The sequence below is a fragment of the Euleptes europaea genome, chromosome 19 (genome assembly GCF_029931775.1).
Source record: "Euleptes europaea isolate rEulEur1 chromosome 19, rEulEur1.hap1, whole genome shotgun sequence".
In the NCBI taxonomy this organism is placed as follows: Eukaryota; Metazoa; Chordata; class Lepidosauria; order Squamata; family Sphaerodactylidae; genus Euleptes; species Euleptes europaea.
Genome location: NC_079330.1, coordinates 33,224,497 through 33,244,377, shown reverse-complemented (window position 1 = coordinate 33,244,377; position 19,881 = coordinate 33,224,497). Strand labels below are relative to the sequence as shown.

Sequence of the window (19,881 nt, the reverse complement as noted above, 5' to 3'; positions counted from 1 at the left end):
AGACCAACAAAATTCTGGCAGGATATGAGCTTTCGTGAGTCACTGCTCACTTTTTCAGATACAGCTAGAATGTGAGTCCATCTTATCCTTAAGTAGAGAAGAGTGAATTCACACACCAACGGCATGTAAATGTCAATAGCAGGTAGATGACATAGCATAGCAAGCGTGATTGGATCAGTGTGATATGCAGAACGGGTACAGGTGTGATATGCAGAATGGTAGAGGTAGAAGCCAAATCAGCATTGGTAATGTCGATAGGAATCCTAAATCTCTGTCTGTCCAGAAGAATGCATAGTCTTGAGCTTCTTATTTGTACTTCAGCAGTCTCTCTTTGGTGAAGAACTGCTACGTCTTGGAAGATTCACAATTGAACTGTTTCCCTACTGGAGATTAATTTCCCTACGGTTTGATCTTGTGGTTTCTGATGTCAGACTTATGTCCATTTAATCTTTGTCACAGGGACTGGACCGTTGTCCAATGTAGAGGGTGGAAGGGCATTCACGCATGGTGGCATGTGAGTGGCATAAATCACATTAGAGATGAGCAGGAGCACCTGGTTTAGCTGACGGAGCTTCCAGTGATGGTGTAGCTAGGACCCCCCCCCCCCCCCCACCCCCCACCCCCCCCCTGCAGGCCTTGAATACCGGAGTCCCAAAGCTCATAGCGGATGGAAGTTGTTTTTCAGGTTAGCAGGCTGTCTGTAAGCAGAGAGAGGTTCGGGTCGCCCCCCAGTGCCTTAGTGAGAGAAGTGTTACAATCCTGCATTGGTTATAGGTCTTTAATAATACGTTGGACTGGCTTGAGTTGTGAGCTGTACGTGACTACAAGAGGTGTTCATCTGCGTGGCTTCTATGCAGTCCCACGTTAAGGGACTGCGCAGGCGCAGGCCAGCCACGGATAAGATTTGTCAGCTTCTAGCAAAATCTAAAAAGAGAGTGCTCCACCTTCTCTCGGGGCATGCAGCTTTCCCGCCCAGCGGTCACATAACCCAGGGGGAGGGAGCACTCTTCCCTCCAGTTCTCTTTCTGCTTCCACGGAGAGAGAATGTGTTAGCTTCTGCTGCAGCAATGGAGTCCAAAAAGGCTCCTCTATTCAAGAAATGTGCCACTTGTGGTACAAAAATGGCTAAAACAGACACTCATAAAGAGTGCCTGTTGTGTTTGGGAGAAGGCCATATTTCTACGTCCTGCAAGAGTGCCAAACTCACCGCGAAGGCCCTGAGGGGCCGTTCGACTCGCCTTCTCTCCCACCTCTATAAGGAGTCTCTCCGTCCGGATCCAGCGGTAGGCCCTTCAACCTCATCGCAAGGTCAGTCAATTGAACCTGGGCCCTCTTCCAAAACATCGAAAATCTCCAAACGGTCGGCGGGAGGGACTTCCAAGCGGGACAAACCTTCCTCGGTGGTCGTCCAACCCGCTAAATTTATCGCGCCGCTGGCACAAGATGGCCGTGGTCGGGGCTCCTCTCGCCGCTCTTCTCGCTCTAGATCTCCATGCCGCAAGTCGCCTTCACGGTCCTCGAGGTCGAGTCGACATTGCTCCCAATCCACCTCACCTTGCCGCCGAACTCAGACCAAGTCTCCGCATCCACTGGCTTCTCTCACCTCCGACGTCGTTGGGCGCCAGCCCATTACCATTGAGGACTCGTCTCCTCATTCCCTGGCTACCCCCTTGGCTCCAACTCCGAGCAGGGTCCAGGAGGTTAAAGTCGTTATGGAGCAACATCTCATTAAGCTCTACAAAGACATGCCTTTGGTGGCCAGCAAATCGGTGGCGTGGCCCAACACCGACACGGGTGATGTGTTGGGAGCTGTTGAACTGCAATCCACTATCACTACGGAAACCCAGTCGGTCGCTGAAAAGGGCCCCGCAGTTTTGCCTCAGGGATCGCTACACATCGAGCCCGGCCAAGTGCCTCGGCCACGATCCCGTACTCCGACACCATCCCAGTCGCGTCGGCACCCTTCAGTTCCTCATCGGAGTCGATCCCGTCGTCGGAGCCGATCATCCCGTCGGAGTCGATCCACATCTCGTCGAAGCCAATCATCCCGTCGAAGTCGGTCCGTATCTCAACGACCTCGAATGGCTGTTTCTTGACGCTAATCTGCCCATCGGAGTCGATCTGATTCCCGTCGACGCCGATCGGACTCCCGTCGGAGCCGATCCTATCGTCGATGCCGATCCACCTCTCGTCGGAGTCGATCCGCTTCACGTCGGAGCCGATCAGCCCATCGAAGTTGTTCTGCATCCACACAAAGGTTGACATGTCATGGTCGCTCTTCAGCTTCCCATCGACACCGAGATTCTTCTCGGAGCCGGTCTTCCTCTCGACGTCGAGACATCCGTCGACACCGACTGTCTCGACACCGACGTTCCATTACTCCTTCCGTGTATTCGGAAGTTTCGGTTCGTTGCCACAGTCGTCGATAGGCCACCCGCTCAAGGTCGAGAGACTCCCATCGACATGTCTACAGAGGCGACCGTGGTTCTTCCAGACACAGTTCACGACACATCCCGTCTCGCCATCATGACGATCATCGTCACCTCCCCTCTCGCCATCCTGATGTCGACATTCCGGACCATCCAAGGCAAACGTCCCGTTGTGGACTATCCGTGTCCAGATCTCCTCCTATGTCAAAAGACATTGCACACTCAGAGTATGACACCAAGGTGTCTCTGGACTCGGATGAGGAGTCCCGTACATTGCAACCCTCCCCGGAGGACACTGTGGGGGACTCTAAACCTATATCCCCAACAGGTGATATCCGCATGCACGCGGAGCAACTGATTCATATGGCGAAATCCCTTAATATTGATTTTAGGCCTGATGATGCTAACACGTTAGATTCCATTATGGATATACTCCACTGCCCGGATGCGGGTCCAGTGGCACTTCCCATGATAAAGAGTATTCTTGAAGTGGCTCATGCCAATTGGGCCAAACCTTGTTTGGTCCCCTCTTCCTCCAAGAAAGTGGAAAACTTGTACAAGATCCGCAGGGAAGGCGGGGAGTTTTTGTACCAGCACCCTCCGTCCAATTTGGTAGTGGTGGAGGCGCTCCCTGGTAAATATAGGTTGGGAGCACATTCCTCACCACAGGATAGAGAGGGGAAAAAATTGGATACCCTCGCTAGGAAGATTTATTCTTCTAGCGTGGTGGGGTTGCGCATCTCTTATTTCCTAGCTGTTATGGTTAGGTACCAGTATTCCCTGTGGGATAGAGTCTCCCCAGAGATTTCCATACTTCCCGATGACCAGAGGGCCTCGGCCAGGGCCATCCAGAGTGAGGGCATGACTCTCGTGAGAAAACAGCTCACAGCAGCGCGCCATGTGGTGGATTCATCTAGTAAGGCTATAGCCACTGCCATTGTCATTCGTCGACACGCATGGCTTCGCCAATCCGCACTTCCCCATGACCCTCGAGCACGTATAGAAGACCTTCCTTTCGAAGGCACATCCCTGTTCAGTGACCAGATGGATACATTCCTCGACCGTCTGAAAAAGAATAAGACCAATGCACGGTCACTGGGAATCACCCCCCAGACATCTGACCCGAAACGACGGTACTTTGGCTGCCAAGCCCCTCAATCTTCCCGCCCCTATAGGTTCCAAGGGGCCTTTCAACAATCTCACTTCCGTCCCTCATTTCCACGTCCACAACAGGACAGGAAATTCCAAGCTAAACCGAGAGGCCGCAAAGGGCCCAGGGTGTCCCCTGGTGGTGGTTTTACTAAGCCTAAGCAGGCATGACTAGAGGTTCCAGTGTATTTCTTAGACTGGTTGTCTGCATTTTACAATGCCTGGGTTGCTATTTCTGATTATGTTTGGGTGTTGAAAATAATAAAAGTTGGATATTTCATCGAATTTGATGCTCTACCCCCTTATCGAGCCCCAGGCCGCTCTACATCACAGGTCCCTGAGCCACTTTTAAAGAAGGTCGACACCCTCCTCTCTAAAGGGGCCATTTCTGAGGTCCTCCCCCTGATCAAGCTTGCGGGTTTTACTCTCATTTCTTTCTTGTAGACAAGAAGGGGGGGGGAAGCGTCCTATACTGGACCTCCAAGAGCTGAATAAGTTTGTAAAGACCAGAAAGTTTCGCATGCTTTCACTACCGGAAGTGCTCCCCCTTCTTGATAAACATATGTGGTTCTGGTGTTAGATCTCCGCAGTGCTTATTTTCACATCACGATCCATGCTGACTGCAGGCAGTATTTGAGGTTTGAGTGTAATGGCAGATGTTATCAGTACAATGTCTTGCCCTTCGGGTCGTCCACAGCCCCTAGGATGTTCACCAAATGTCTTGCGGTGGTTGTAGCTCACCTTGCACTCAAAGGTTGTGTAATCTTCCCGTACCTCGATGACTGGCTGGTGGTAGGAACTTCACAGTCAGGGCTGCTTGCTCAGCTTGATATTATCCTAGAGACCTTCAGCAATTTAGGCCTCCTAGTCAACTTCTCTAAATCTAGGCTCGTCCCCTCCCAGATACAAGAATTCATTGGGGCCCGCTTGGATGCCACGACGGCCAGAGTCTTTCTCCCTACACAAAGGGCCCATGCAATTCAGTCTATGGTCCTTCGGTTCACCATAAATAGGTTCCAAACCGCCCTCAAGGTTCAGAAATTGCTGTGCCTTATGGCCTCCACCACGGCTGTGGTAGAGTTTGCGCGTCTACGTATGCGCCCACTTCAGGGTGGGTTCCTCAGGACGTTTAGACTTAATATCGACTCGCAACACAAGCGTCTTTCCATCCCAAGATATGTAATACTCTCTCTGCAATGGTGGTCTAGTGATTCTAACCTCCTCGCAGGCCTTCCCTTCCACCTTCCCTCCCCAGAGTTGCATCTTTTCACCGATGCGTCCCTATCAGGATGGGGAGCTCACTGTGATCACCTCAGGGCTGAAGGTGTTTGGTCTGAGTCAGAATCCAGATTGCACATAAACCTGCTTGAGCTTCATGGTATTCGCCTTGCTCTATCTTCTTTTACAGGGTATCTGGAAGGGCATCACGTTCAGATTGCTACAGACAGTTCCACCGCTCAGCATTATCTGAACAAACAGGGAGGCGTACGGTCCGTTTCTCTCTGCAGGGACTCCACAAGCATCTGGGAATGGGCCATAGCGCATCAAGTGACACTTGTGGTGATACACATCGCAGGCACAAGCAACACTCTGGCAGACGCTCTGAGTCGTCATTCCACGAGATCATTCTGAACACGCACTGCCTCCAACACCTATTCCATCTATGGGGTCGCCCACAGATAGATCTGTTCGCCACACATCTCAACTCCGTGTGTCCACAGTTCTACTCAAGGGCGGGGGCGAGCCCAGGCTCCCTGGGCGATGCCTTTCCGTCGACATAGAACGGGGCTCTGTTTTATCTGTTCCCGCCTTGCCCTCTACTTCAGAGAGTAGTTGCCAAACTCAGTCACGACCACACCAATGCCATAGTGATCTCACTTTTCTGGCCCAGGAGGTCGTGGTTTGCGGTGCTAATGTCCCTTGCCCACAGGGAATTCATCCACCTACCCAAGGACCCTTCCCACTACCCCCCGAACATCCAGCTGGCAGCCTGGAGGATTCGTCCCTAGGGCAGTGGTCTGATAAAGTAGCCAGGGTTCTATTACATTCCCTTAAGTCTTCCACCCGCAGTTCGTACAATGCGAAATGGAAGCAGTTTTCTACTTGGGCGACAGCCAAATCGTTTTTTTCCTGTTACATGCCCGTTGTCCTCTATTTTGGATTATTTGATGTCCCTCAAAGATGATGGTTTATCAAACTCCTCCATTAAAGTTCATTTAGCCGCTCTTTCGGCTTTTCACTGTATTATTGACTCTTGTTCAGTTTTTCTCACCCGCTATCCAAAAAAATCTTTAAAGGCCTCACCAACTTATCCCCCCCCCCGTTTCACCTCCCGTTCTGCAATGGAGCCTGTCGTTGGTACTCTCACAACTCATGAAGCCGCCATTTGAGCCACTGGCTACATGCGAGCTTTCCCTATTGTCTTTTAAGTCGGCCTTCCTAGTCGCAATTACCTTGGCGAGGAGGGTTAGTGACCTTTCAGCACTGTCACATTCCCCTCCGTATACTAAGTTTCATTCCAACAGGGTTGTGTTAAAGCCAAAACTTTCCTTTTTACCCAAAGTTGTCTCAGCCTTTCACCTTGGCCAAGACATAGTCCTCCCGGTATTTTTCCCTAACCCGTCTTCGAGTGCAGACAGAGCCCTACACTCACTAGATGTTCGCAGAGCTCTCCTTTTCTATATAAAGCGAACACGCAGTTTCAGAAAGGACAATAATTTATTCATCTGCTTTGGTGGTCGTCATAAAGGTCGAGCCTCTCCACAGACCCTCTCCAGATGGATCACATCATCCATCAGGTTGGCTTACGAACTTGCAGGTCAAGACTGTCCTGACATGATTAGGGGGCATTCGACCAGAGCGTATGTGGCATCCATCGCATTTTCCTCTAAGGTTGATCTTCACGACATCTGTAAAGCTGCTACTTGGTCCACGCCATCCACGTTCATGAAACACTACACCGTGGATGTGGACTCTGCTAGAGAAGCAGCCGTGGGACGTGCCGTTTTGCAATCGCTGTTTCAGTGATTGTCCCACACCCACCGTCCTGGTAAGCGAGCTCGCTATTCTCCCAATGTGGGACTGCATAGAAGCCACGCAGATGAAAAACAGAGTTTCACTTACCTGTAACTGTTGTTCATCTGGTGGATCTTCTATGCAGGATCACATCCCTCCCTCCTTCCCCACTGTGGGACCTCTCCACAATCATGTGGTTATTGGTTCCGTGGCGGCAGGTTGGAGAACTGGAGGGGAGAGTGCTGGGCGGGAAGGCTGCATGCCCCGAGGGGAGGGGGAGCACTCTCACTTTCGATTTTGCTAGAAGCTGACAAATCTTATCCGTGGCTGGCCTGCGCCTGCGCAGTCCCAATGTGGGACTGCATAGAAGATCCACCAGATGAACAACAGTTACAGGTAAGTGAAACTCTGTTTTTCTGTTGTCCTTTTCCTTGGCCTTGTCTTCTAGCAAGCTGGGCCTTGGTATCATTCTGGCCTTTCCAATCATCTTTCTTACCATATCAGCAGGATATTGTAGTTGTAAAAATACTTGCTGTAGGTCCTTCAAGTGAGTATCTCTGTATGTGGGGTTGGAGCAGATGCAAATATAGCATAGGGCTTGGCTATAAACAATGGGATGTTTAATATAGTTGGGGTGGTAGCTGGAGGCATGTAGGTATGTCTGCCTATCTGTCGGTTTCCAGGATAATGTGGTGCTTGTATGTCCCTCATATACCTGTACTGTGGTGTTCAGAAAGTTTTATTTCTGGTTCAGAGTAATTCGTAGTTAGATTGATAGTGGGGTGGAAGTCATTGAAAGCCTAGTGAAATCTTTCGAGGGCTTCTTTGCCATGACTCCAGACAAAGAAAATGTAATCAGTGATTCTCTAGTAAAGGAGAGGTGCCAATGGGTAGGAATTCAGAAAATGCTGTTCTAGATCTGCCATGAAAATGTTGACAGACCGTAGAGCCATATGGGTGCTCATGGCTGTGCCACTGATTTGAAGATCCTCACCAAACCTGAAGTAGTTGTGAGTGAGAACAAACCTGCAAAGTTCAGTGGCAAGATCTGCTCTGGTGTTGTCAGGAATTGCAGTTCTGGTTTTCTTATTTCTTACTTGCCTTTCTCTGCAAATGTAGACCTGAGGCAGATTCCAAATTTGTAAAACATAGCAGAAGATAAAATACAGCTAAAGATAGCAACAAAGTTCTAGTTTTAACAGTCCAGTGCAGCAATTCTCAAACCATGTACTGTGGGAGAATTGCTTGGGTATGCTGAGAAATAAACCACTTACTCAGTTTAAAGGGCTCATGACCTCAAATTTCCTGCTGTCAGAGGAGGATGCCCACCATGTCTCTGCTTGATTTACCACTCTGGCCATGTCTTCTTCCAACCTCTGCTGTATCTCTACTTGGGTTGTAATTACATGATCCCATCACTCCCCAATGCAGAGACTGAGTTACCCTCACGAAAGGCATGCCAGAACAGCAGCTTCTGCAGAAACAAGGGGTGGGTGTGGTTAAACGTTCTTCCTTCTGATCTGCCAGTTCTGTCCTCCCTGTTCTCACATTCTGACTATTTTCCCCCTTTTTGCCATATACGGATTTGGGAATACATATATGCTGCAGTAACATTGTGTGCAGGAGCAAAGTGTTCCTCTGATTTTTATTTGAGAATATGAAACAAAAGAAGCTTAGCAAAAAGAACTTCAGAACATCCTCTAGAGAAGAGTTTCCCAAGATTAAGTTAATTCATGCCATCCTATTCCCTCTTACTATGTATGGGTGTGAAAGCTGGACATTGAAGAAAGCTGATAGGAAGAGATTCCTTTGACATGTGGTGTTAGGGGAGAGTGTTATGGATACCATGGACTGCCCAAAAAAAACAAATCAGTGGGTTCTAGATCAAATCGAGCCTGAACTGACCCTAGAAGCTAAAATGAATAAACTGAGGCTATCGTATTTTGGTCACATTATGAGAAGACAAGAGTCACTGGAATAGACAGTCATGCTAGGAAAAGTTGAGGGCATCAGGAAAGAGGAAGACCCAACAAGAGATGGATCGACTCAATAAAAGCCATGGCCTTCAGTTTGCAAGATCTGAGCAAGGCAGTCAAAGATAGGACATTTTGGAGGACTTTGATTCATAGGGTCGCCATAAGTCAGAAGCGACTTGACAGCACTTCACACACACACACACACACACACACACACACACACACACACTCCCCAAACCTTTTGAGTCAGAGAGAAATTAGTTACGGAGCACTAATTTTCAGCAGCAAGTGCTCCATGGAGCACAATTTGGGAACCTCTGCTCTAGGGTCACCTTAAAAATTCATAACTGCATTGTGAGATGAGCGCTTGTGGGTGAGATCCCACTTCATCAGAGTATGAAGTGGACAGCAAAGATTTGTGAACGTTTATTGTGCGCGTGGATGGGTGCAATGTCTGGGGAGGGTAAGATGAGAGAGTCCTTCTGCAGGGTGAGCACAATTCTTAAACAATCATGCAACTGCAAACACCTTCCAATAGAGGAAAGTTTTCACTGTTACTCACTGTGACTTTCTCTTACTGCTAAAAATTCATTCACGGAGGGTGATTGTTCTATCAGTCCGTATTAGCCCTGGATGGCTAAGAGAAACAACCATATCCAGAGGCAGTATACATCTGAATTAACAACTGCTGGAAGGTGGGGAAAACAGCCCTTGGGGGCTACTATATTCATGTGTTTTTATGGGCTTCGCAGAGTCATCTGGTTGGCCATTGTGGAAAACAGGATACTGGACTAGATGGATTTTTGGTCTGACCTTGCAAAGTTTTACTCATGTTGTTCTATACCATCTTTCAGAACAAAAGCAAAATTTGCTTGAATGAATTTCTTGAGGGGGTGTCTTATGTTGTCTTGTATAGTGGCTAGAGTATCTAAACTGATCTGGGAGAGCCAGGTTCAAATCCCCACTGTGCTGGGTGACCTTGGGCGACTCTGAACTTACCTCACAGTGTTGTTGTGAACGTAAAATGGAGGGGAGAACAAAATATGCCTCCCAGAGCTCCTTAGAGGAAGGGATGGAAACATAACAAATAAAATAAATAAATGTAAATTGGGGGCAGACTTTGCGTTCTTGAGCACCTGCTGAATTTTCACATTGTTGTCTTTCTGCTAACTACGACTTCTCATTTTTACTTCCCCTTATCTCTCTCTCCCCACTCCCCATTAGAAATCTGTTCTGATTGACCACGGTATTCGGCGGCTGACTTTCCTTGTAGCACAAAAGGTATTTTGACATTTCTTTCTTTCTCTAAGACTGTGCCTTATATATTTCAATATATAATATTTTATAGTTTTCATGACATTGCAAATCTTATTTATTTTTAATGGGAGGGAAAATCGCATTTGCAATTGCTTTTTTAAAATGTTATTTGTTCATCTCTAACTGCGAGATGGAGTTGCAATAAGTTAAGAAAACTTAATTGAGAGTTGAAGATAATGGCAATATTGAGCTGTTGTGATTTTTGTCTTAATTTGTTTTTAATTTGTGTACTAATTACCAGCTTTCTCCTACCTTCTCTCCCCTTCTTTTATCTCTTTGGTCAACCCTTTCCCTGCCTTTCTGTGTTCTCTCCCCCCTCCCCCTGCCCCGTCTTATTTTTCCACTTACAAGGATTTCAGGAAACAGGTCTACTATGAGGTGGATCAAAGATTTCATGTAAGTAGAAAGGCCTCTCTTGGGAAGAGACTCAAAAAGGCTCCAGATTACCTTTAATCTATCTTTTTTCCAAAATTTGCTAATGCAGTTCAAAAACATTTTTTTTAAAACCTCCACATACACTTGGTATAATTTGCACATTATGTGAGCTGGACCAATCCCCATCCAGTGACATGGTCATGTGATTAAATGGTATATTCTGTATTCTGCCTTGAGAGAGCTTCTGTGGTCAGTGGCTTTGCTTGTGGAAGAACTCAGTACCTGGCGTTTCTCATTTCGAGGATCTCTGGTGGCAGGACTGGGAAACTCCTTTGCCCAAGGCCCTGCCAGCCAACCAGAGTGGAGAACATTTGGCTAGATCAGGGAATAGGCAGTGTTTTTGGCCCGAGTACCAAAATAAATGCATAGCTTGCCTATGCATGCGGGAGGGGCTGTGGCTCAGTTTGTAGAGCATCTGCTTGGTATGCAGAAGGTCCCAGGCTCAATCCCCGGCATCTCCAGTTAAAAGAACTAGGCAAGTAGGTGATGTGAAAGACCTCTGCCTGAGACCCTGGAGAGCTGCTGCCAGTCTGAGTAGACAATACTGACTTTGATGGAACAAGGGTCTGATTCAGTATAAGGCAGCTTCATGTGTTCATGTGTACCTGTGACAGTATTGATGTACAGGCAAACTAAAGGGGTAGGGGGGAAAGGGTCGCACTCAGCCACACAGTCAGAGCAAGCCCAGCCCCAATACCACTGGCAACGCCTTGGGGGCTCCCTTCAGACCTGACTGGTGGCTGCGTGGGTCTGGGGGGGCAAAGATAGGTGTAAGCTATGTGCTTTGCCTTCTCCCCCATTGCTGGGGCCCTGCCTTCTAAGCAAAATGGCTTCATGGTGGGGGGTCTTTTTTATGTGCCCTGGTTGTAAAATTAATAGCTTCCACCTCAGTTTTGGGGGAGCCAAAATCCATGCATTCATCTTTTAGCTGTCCTCAGTTTCTATGGCCACTCTCTTATTGAGCAAGCGGTGGGTTTTTAGATGGCTTTTTGAATTGACTATGCTACCACACAGAGAGCCAGCATGTTGTAATGGTTAAGAGTGGTGGTTTGGAGCAGTAGACTCTGATCTGAAGAACCGCGTTTGATTCCCCACTCCTCCACTTGAGCGGCGGAGGCTAATCTGGTGAACTGGATTTGTTTCCCCACTCCTACACATGAAGCCAGCGGTGTGACCTTGGGCAAGTCACACTCTCTCAGCCTCACCTACCTCACAGGGTGTCTGGTGTGGGGAGGGGAAGGGAAGGTGATTGTAAGCTGGTTTGATTCTCGCTTAAATGTTAGAGAAAGTCGGCATATAAAAACCAACTCCTCTTCTTCCTCTTCCTTTTCTTCCTCCTCCTCCACCACCACCACCACAGCGTCTGGCACACTTTCATGATCTTTCCACATACTTCTCTCTCTCTCTCTCCTCTTCTCCTCCAGTTCCCTCCACTTAAAATATACTAAGAGTGTTTTCTGTTATCCAAGGTTAGTGCCATTAGTTGTGCTCTGTGGAATAATGTGAGAGATCAGATTGTGGCCCTTTTTAAAAAAGAAAAAGAGCGAGAAAGAACAAGAATATTTCCCTTCCATCCTTGGCTCACCTCTCCCAGAATGCTTTGCGGAAAGTTGGAGACGAAACAACTTTGCCCTGATTCCATTGAAGGCAGCAAATCTGAAAGAACACACGCACAGATACCGATCAATCAGCAGCTTTTAGACAGGAAGCAGGGAAAATACGGAGGGCTTATGCCATGAACATGAAGGCTTTAGAAAGCAGAAATTGGATCATTTTGAGAGAATAAAAATGGATACCTCAAGGAAGGGGGAGTTGTTGAGTGCTTGTGAATAAATCCACATGCTTTGCCTCTGCAGTAGAATTTAGAAGCAGAAGGTTTAAGGCAAATCAAACTAATACTAATAGGATTTGTAGTTAGACAGAGACCAGGGAGCTGAGCCATGGGCTGGCCTCCTTCCAAGCAAGGCATTTCCACAGCCACCAATGCTGCTAGGTCCCCTGTCAGAACTTCCTGATTTTTCACCTTAATCCACCTCCCTCAGCCCCGTTCAGAAATCAAGACAATCCCCCTTGTCCATGGCAGGCACAAATGCGGCTTGTTCTGCTAGTGCTAGACTTTCGAGCAGGAAGCCACTGTACACATTTGAAGAAAAACAAAAAGAGATGGGTAGCAGCTGCTAGCCACAGTAGCTCAACATGCAGCCTCCACCTGGCTACCACTTGTTGGGGAGGCTGATAGGGGATGGCACGTCTCTTTCCACCTTCTCTTCCTTTTCACCTTCCAAATGGGGTTGGGCCACTGTTCCATCTCCAGTCACTCGATCCTCCACTCTTGCCTCTTCCCACCACCCAGGGTTTCGGGCTCTCTCTCCCCAGTCAACCCCAAAGCTCCACCTGTAGTGCACATCTTTGCCATGGCCGTGACATGGTTCACTCACTTTCTCTCCCTGCACCCTCACCAGAGCCACTGTGCTCTTTCTGATATTCCTCCCATCTGGGCCAAACTCCTGCTAAATGGAAGCAGGGCCTCGCTGAGTTAAATCAGAGGTCCCGTCCCTCTAGTCCAGGAGTCGCCAGCCTTTTTCAGCCTGCGGGCACATTTGGAATTCTGACACAGCATGGTGGGCGCACCAACAAAATGGCTACCACAAAATGGCTGCCTCAGGAGGCGGAGCCAACCACAAAAAGATTTCCCCAGGTTAACTTCAGTAATACAGTATAGATCTTTGTGCTGTGGTGGCAGCTGCCGCCAAATCAACATTTTAAAAAATCTGCACAGCTAATCAGAAGCCTTGCTGGGCACAAGCCTCGCCTGGACCCACCCTCTTCCTAAAGACAGCGGGCATTAGAAGAGTTGTCAGCAGGTGTCAAGGCGCCCATAGGCACCACTTTGGGGACCCCTAGTCCAAGATCCCCTTACCAGCGATGGCCAACCAGATGCATCTGGGAAGCCCACGGGTAGGGCAAGCAGGCAACAACCCCCCCCAATGATAGGTCATCCTCCAAATAGGATTGTTCTGCCTGTCTATCCTCGCGAAATGCCAATTTGTAGATGGCTCTGCCCTCCATCAGTTTATTTGTTCTCCTCTAAACTGGTGGCTAAACAATCCTCTAAACAATCCTCCACAGAAATACACGATTGTTTAGAGGAGAAGTACTTTCTTGTATTGATCCCGAATCTTCTGCAAGGGGAAAGGTCTTATCCCTTTTCTTCATACCATTTCCTCCTTTCTGGAGAGTGGCCCTGGTTGGCAGTCAGCCTGGCCTTGAGTCACGTGATGTGGCCACTGAAGGGGGAGTGCCTGGGTGGGAGATCTTCTGCAAACCTTTCTTGAGTGCCGTGGCAGAAAAGTGGGGAATGATAAAGAAATAATCCCACGGGAGAGTAAGAGTTGGAAGTCAAAATCGGAAGACCAGCTTATGGTATTTGTCTCCAGAGAGACTCCATGCTGTGTGGGGAAAGCCCCTGTGCTCTCTCATGGGCTGGAAGACTCTCCTTCTGTGCTTAGAAGGGCCTTCCCCCAGACCCACTTACGAATCTCTCCTCTTCCTTGGGCTCTGTTACTGGACCGCCTGTCAACTTAACTCAAGGGCTTTGGCTTGGGTTTGTTTTGTGTTTTAATTACAGTCTATATAATTAGTTCCCAGCATGTTGAGGTAATAGAGAATTGCTCCAGCAAGCTTCCAATTTCCTCATCTCATTAGGTTTTTAACGTGATTATTAGTATAATAACGGCCTATGATGATTTTCCCATGTAGTTTTTTGCATTCTCCAATTTGCAGGGTGTCTTGATTGGCTAATTTAGGCGAATTGTCTTGATGATGGTTGGTTGATTAGAACACAGCAGGGGCATAATTCCTCCATCTAGGATGGCAGAATCCTTTTTTCTGATTTTTTGGTTGTGTGTGTGAGTTTGTACATGCACACATTTAATTTTAATATGTGCCCCAAATGCTACGATAAAAGCCACTGGGTATCCAGACAAGAAGCTAAACTCTGTTTTGGGATATGTAAGATACGGGGAAACGATACTAAAGTTGATGCAGAGCCCTAAACTAATTTGACTAGTTCCAATGATTATGTTGTTACTTTTCTTGCTGTATCAAACTATTGTTGTTTTAACGATGTTTTAACTTTGTAATACTGGTCAATTACCGCAATAAATTATCTGATCTGCCCCAAATGCTGAATGGAAGACCTCAATGAAAGCAATGGAAGGAAGGATATGTAGCATGCAGAGATAAAGGCAGGAAAAGATGAAAGAGATTGAACAGATACTAAAAAGATTAAAAGGATTTTAATCATAGTCTATTTTTTTGTTTTGTTAAAGCCAAGATTTTTTTAAAGCCCGGACCAGTCTTTTAAATAAGAACACATCTACACTACAAACTTGTAACTGTTTGATACCAGTTTAACTGAACACATACGCAAACAGCGGCAGCTCCCCAGAGTTTCAGGAGGAAATCTTCTATATCAGCTGCTACCTGATCTTTTTTTCTTTTCTTTTTTGAGCTAGAGATGTTGGAAATTGAAGCTAGGGACTTCAGTGTGCAAAGCATGGGGTCTACCACTCAGCCATGGCCCGCCCCCAAACTGTCATGGCTTCCTTCAAAGAATTCAAAGAAGCAGCACAACAGATGAGTTAGGAGACCTTAAGGACTAACAGATTTACTGTGGCATAAACTTTCAGAAACTAGAGCCTAATCCTTTACAGTTAGAAAAGCTCCTAAGAATCCCCAGTGTGTGTGTCTCTCCTCCCCACCTCTCTTTCCTCTCTTTCCCTCCCAAAGAACTACAACTTCAGGATTCCCTGGAAAGAAAGATCAACTATTAAAATAGTTTAGGTCTGTAAGTGTACATATGACTTAAGTCCACAGAAATTAACAGCTCATGTGTATTTACTCATTGGTGCATATTGATAATTTGATTGAGATAGAAGAGTGAACTCTTCCTGTTTACAAAGTCTTCTCTAACTGATCATCTGAAGCTGAATCTTGTTTACCACAGGCGAGCAATCTTTGGTTTACCCTAAACTAAAAGTTTTAACTATTCATAATGATCATGGGTGAAACTGTGGTTGCAGGGGATAAAAAAATTGTGTGTGCTTGTGTCAGAGCAACACAGCAACTCCATGTTCAGCCAATATTTAGTTCCTCGCATCCACTGAACCCACAAATCTGTACTTTGTCATGCACCAGTGTTCCTTGGAGAGGTGGAAATGGAAAATGTAGGTGTGGCCAGGGCCTCTCAGAGGTTGAGAGAAGCCCAGGCCACCTGCATTTTTTGAGGCTCCAGGTATATAAAAAAATTAATATGCCAAAACAGGGTTATATTTTAAATGCTTACATTTAACAAATTAACACTTTAAATACACAGAAAAAGTACAGTGCAATAATTTGTGATAAATGTTCCTTTTTTATTTAACATTATTGGCTAATAATGGTGTTTTTTTAAGATGCTAATCTTGTTCCTCTCTTCCAAACAGAGGGAATTCCCCAAATTTTTCACATTCCGTGCAAGAGATAAGGTAAGCTATTCTTGTCTTCAGGTAGCGAATGGATTCTGTGTACTATAGGGGCAGCTAGGGTGATCTGTCTGGGCCCAGAATAGCTCAGTGGTTTTGCTACAAGCATATGTTGTTTGAAAGTCCCGACAAAAGGCTTTGTAGTTTTCATTAAAGTAGGCCTTGGAATTCTGACAAAGACAACTGGCTGACCCTCTGTGGCATCACAGCAGCTGAGCCAATTGGTATTGAGAGAGGCAGAGAAGATGGAAAGGAATAGATGGTGACACCGGGACAATCCAAGGCATCTTGCTCTTTTAGGTAAAGTCTGTGGTGCCTCCCATTCGGAAACAATAACGAACTCAGTGTTTGTTATTTAATGAGCATCATAATCTATTACTATTAATGGTAAGGTTGGCTCTGGGTGAAGGGCTGTGTTCTAGTGGCTGTAGCAGCTATCAGGAGTGATAGCTATTTCAGTCACCTGGATACTTCTATCCTTATTAAGGTTCTGTTAAAAGACTCTTGGTGAACTGGATTATTTAGTTCATCAGGGTATGGAATACTACTTTGTTCGTTTGTTCGTTTGTCATATTTATTTTATTTTATTAAATGTGATTTTGTTCTAGGTTGTATTTTGTTTGCTTATTTGACGTGAGCTGTATAATTTTTTAAAAACTAAATGATTTTTGTAAAGTTAGCATTATCTTTTTATTTTGTTTTTATGCTCTCATCTATAGTAACCTCCATCCTCTACAAAAAAGATACTGCTTTTCCCTATGATTAACGACAGTTCCTCCATGTACATTAATGCAATCTGTTTATATTTTATATAATTCACTGGTTGGGCTTCTCTCCAGTTTGAGGAAGACAGGATCTACCGCCACCTGGAACCCGCCTTGGCTTTCCAGCTGGAGCTGAATCGAATGCGCAACTTTGACCTCACCGCCATTCCATGTGCCAATCACAAAATGCATCTCTACCTGGGTGCAGCAAAAGTCGAGGCAGGAGCTGAGGTTACAGACTACAGGTTTTTTGTTCGGGCAATCATCAGGCACTCGGACTTGGTTACTAAGGTGGGTTTTGCTAACAAAGCGGGTGGCATTGGACCAGGTTGGGGTGCAGCGTAGGAAGAGAGGGCCTGTATTTCACTGAGATGTTTAGGAATACATCATGTATACTCTCCGGCATTCTCTGCAACACTCCCAGATATCTATGACACTCGTGTGGGTTGAGGCTGCTCTTGGATTTCGTTCTCACGGCAATGATATCGTCAGGTGCAGTGTGGGACTTCCTGTAGGAATAAATGACAGCCATTTACCTGAATGGAAGACAGGATATTACTAGACCCCTGTGTAGCTGAGGTAAAACTGTTCCTGCCCCCAGGTGATGGTAGAGTCTTAAGGTGAGGGGGTGGGTTTGAACTGTGTCCCGGACCAGACGTTTACGCTCAGAAAAAGGGGTGTGCCATTTAACTCTGTTTACCGAGTCCCACTTTATCGCTCTGTTTCTTGAGACTCAGTTTTCTTGAGACTAAATTGGCCATTGGGTGACTAGGCAGGCAAAAAACCCTATCAGAGGAACTGGATGGGAACTAGAAGCTGCAGATTGTTCTCGTAAAGTCGATCAGAAGGAAGCAAAATAATAGATGGGTAATCTTTCTGCAGGAGGCATCTTTTGAGTACCTACAGAATGAGGGGGAGCGCCTGCTTTTAGAAGCCATGGATGAGCTGGAGGTGGCTTTCAACAACACAAACGTGCGCACGGACTGCAACCACATATTCCTCAATTTTGTCCCCACTGTTATTATGGACCCGTCTAAGGTACGTTGTTTAGTCTCCTGCCTCTGAGAAAAAAAACTGTACGGAGATCAGTATATTCTTCCATTTATGGCAGCATGGAAACTGAACCTAAGACTTTATGTCTCCAAAGAATTGAATACTGGAATTTGTACAAATATGTAGAATTGTGTTTATAGAAATAAAAACCCTTGGCGGGGTTAGAATCAGAATCATAGAGTTGGAAGGGACCACCAGGGTCATCTAGTCCAACCTCCTGCACAATGCAGGAAATTGACCATGTTGCATTGACCATGCTGCTAGCTGTCAAGAAAGACAATCAACTCTTTAAGTATTTGCATTTGGGAGTACAGGAATAGAATAGCAGCAGAAATTTGGGGGAGAATATAAGAAAATCAGAGCATATCATCAATGTTATTCCTTATTTTGTTGGTTTCAACCTTTGCAGTTAAGGTTAAAGGGACCCCAACACCATCAAAGTATACGATGCAATTTACCCCCAAAAAAATTACAAATGGGCATGGGCATGAAATACCAGAGGGCAAGTAACTGCATTGTGGTTGGAGAATACATATGGAGTTGTACAAGATTGAAGACAATGGTTTATCAATTCCCACCCCGCACTTCTCCAGGATACTTCGTCCCACTTCACAGTTTGCGTAATTCATTCTTTTTCTGTCAAGAGTCATGCCAAGAGTCATGCTTATTTCTGTTATGTCAGGAGACATGCCAAGAGTCATGCTTATTGCTGTTCAAGTGTATCTAGTGGTTTTGCTGTTCAAGTGTATCTAGTGGTTTCGTTTCTCTGAGATGTTCAAGCTGTCAGGAGCCATGCTGTCCAGGCAGGCTCTTGACATGAGTTAGGCCCATTTCTGTTCATGTGTTATCCTTTGGTTTTGTTTCTCTGAACTGTTCAAGCCGTCCCCGCTCCTTCCCTCCCCTCTGCTCTGACCTTGAGTCTCTAACAGGCAACTTCAGTATTATGGCTTGCCTGTATCCATATCATCGGGTCTGTGTGGGTCATATCTGGTGTTATTTCCTTCTGACTCTCAAAAGCTCATGTTGCAAAGCCATTAGCCTCTTAGAGGCAGCCTTTATACCAACAAGCCGAGTCCTATGGATAAACCAGGCCTAATGTTGTGTTCCCTACAATATGTACAAAACCCTGCCCCCCATCCATGATTTGAGGAATTTTTGCTTCCAGACCAGTCGTTCTGGAGACCCTTGGGGCTTCCCGAAAATGTACTGGGGCTTTCTTGCTGAGAAGGCCCCTCCCTACAGCAACTAAAATGTTATTAATATCAATGTAAATATCAGTTAGGCTTCTTGGTGAGAACTCACTTTGAGTGTGATGGGAAAGATGCCTGGCTGCTGTCTGTCCTCCTTGTGGCTTTGCCAACAGCAGTTGGTACCTCTTGTCGGAAGGTGGCTGTCAGCCAGAGCGGCATCCAGGCATGACAGATTGGTGCCTGGTGGCTGATCCTTCTCCTGCTAGCCGCATTGATGGCAGCTAGTAGCCAAGAGGAGTGGATTTCACTATGGTCTCCTGCAAGCTTCAGTCATAGGGGAATATTTTCCTTGCCAGATTCCTCACACAGTCATGGCCAGATTCCTCATACAGGCCAAGCGTGTGCTCCAGAGCACTTCCCAGAATCCTTTACAATGCACAGGGCTTTCATGGCACTTCTGCAGGGGCTGCTTGGCAAGCAAATGGACGTGAAAAATATTGCCAGACATCGGCCCTGTGCCAGGATAAAGACTTGACTGTAAGCTGTTGCCACAAACTCCTGCCGCCTGTGCCCCTCAGTAGTACTTGTGCCACTGCCTGAGCACCCCTGTACCAGTAAATGGCCAAAGTCAGAAGTGAGCATAACCCACTGTGTAGCCGTCCCACTTCCCAAGGGTTTCCAAAGCTTTGGCTTGTTCAAATGCCGTCTTTTCAGAGGTTGCTGAAATTGCGCTCTGGAAGAGCCTGGGGTAGTTTTCAAGAAAACATTTAAGACCTGCCTTCCGATTGCCTTACTTCTAATATGCACTATTTACCAAACAGCAGTATATTAGGAAGTTTAATAAGACGGCAGAGGCGCAGGCCTCCGAGCGGTAATTGCCTTGTTGATTTAGGGCGTCGTATCCGCTGTGAAACATGGGGCGTAAATGCTGTTTTAAGTGTTTGCAGAGGATTTTGCTCTTAACACTGCTTTCCTCTTTCTTAGAATATTAATAGGCTAAGTTGAGTAAAGCAGATCCTATGGTCCCC

General features: G+C 46.6%; 1 protein-coding gene across 2 annotated transcripts in view; it reads left to right on the top strand.

Annotated features, from left to right (window-relative positions):
- The window catches only part of ACACA (acetyl-CoA carboxylase alpha), a 257,765-nt gene that overhangs the window by 123,315 nt on the left and 114,569 nt on the right, over positions 1-19,881 (top strand). For both annotated transcript variants that reach the window (XM_056865593.1, XM_056865594.1), the window contains exons 32-36: positions 9,794-9,850; positions 10,238-10,282; positions 15,808-15,849; positions 16,686-16,901; positions 17,493-17,648. In XM_056865593.1, the coding sequence (XP_056721571.1) occupies positions 9,794-9,850; positions 10,238-10,282; positions 15,808-15,849; positions 16,686-16,901; positions 17,493-17,648 (516 nt within the window). The remainder of the gene's footprint in view (positions 1-9,793; positions 9,851-10,237; positions 10,283-15,807; positions 15,850-16,685; positions 16,902-17,492; positions 17,649-19,881) is intronic.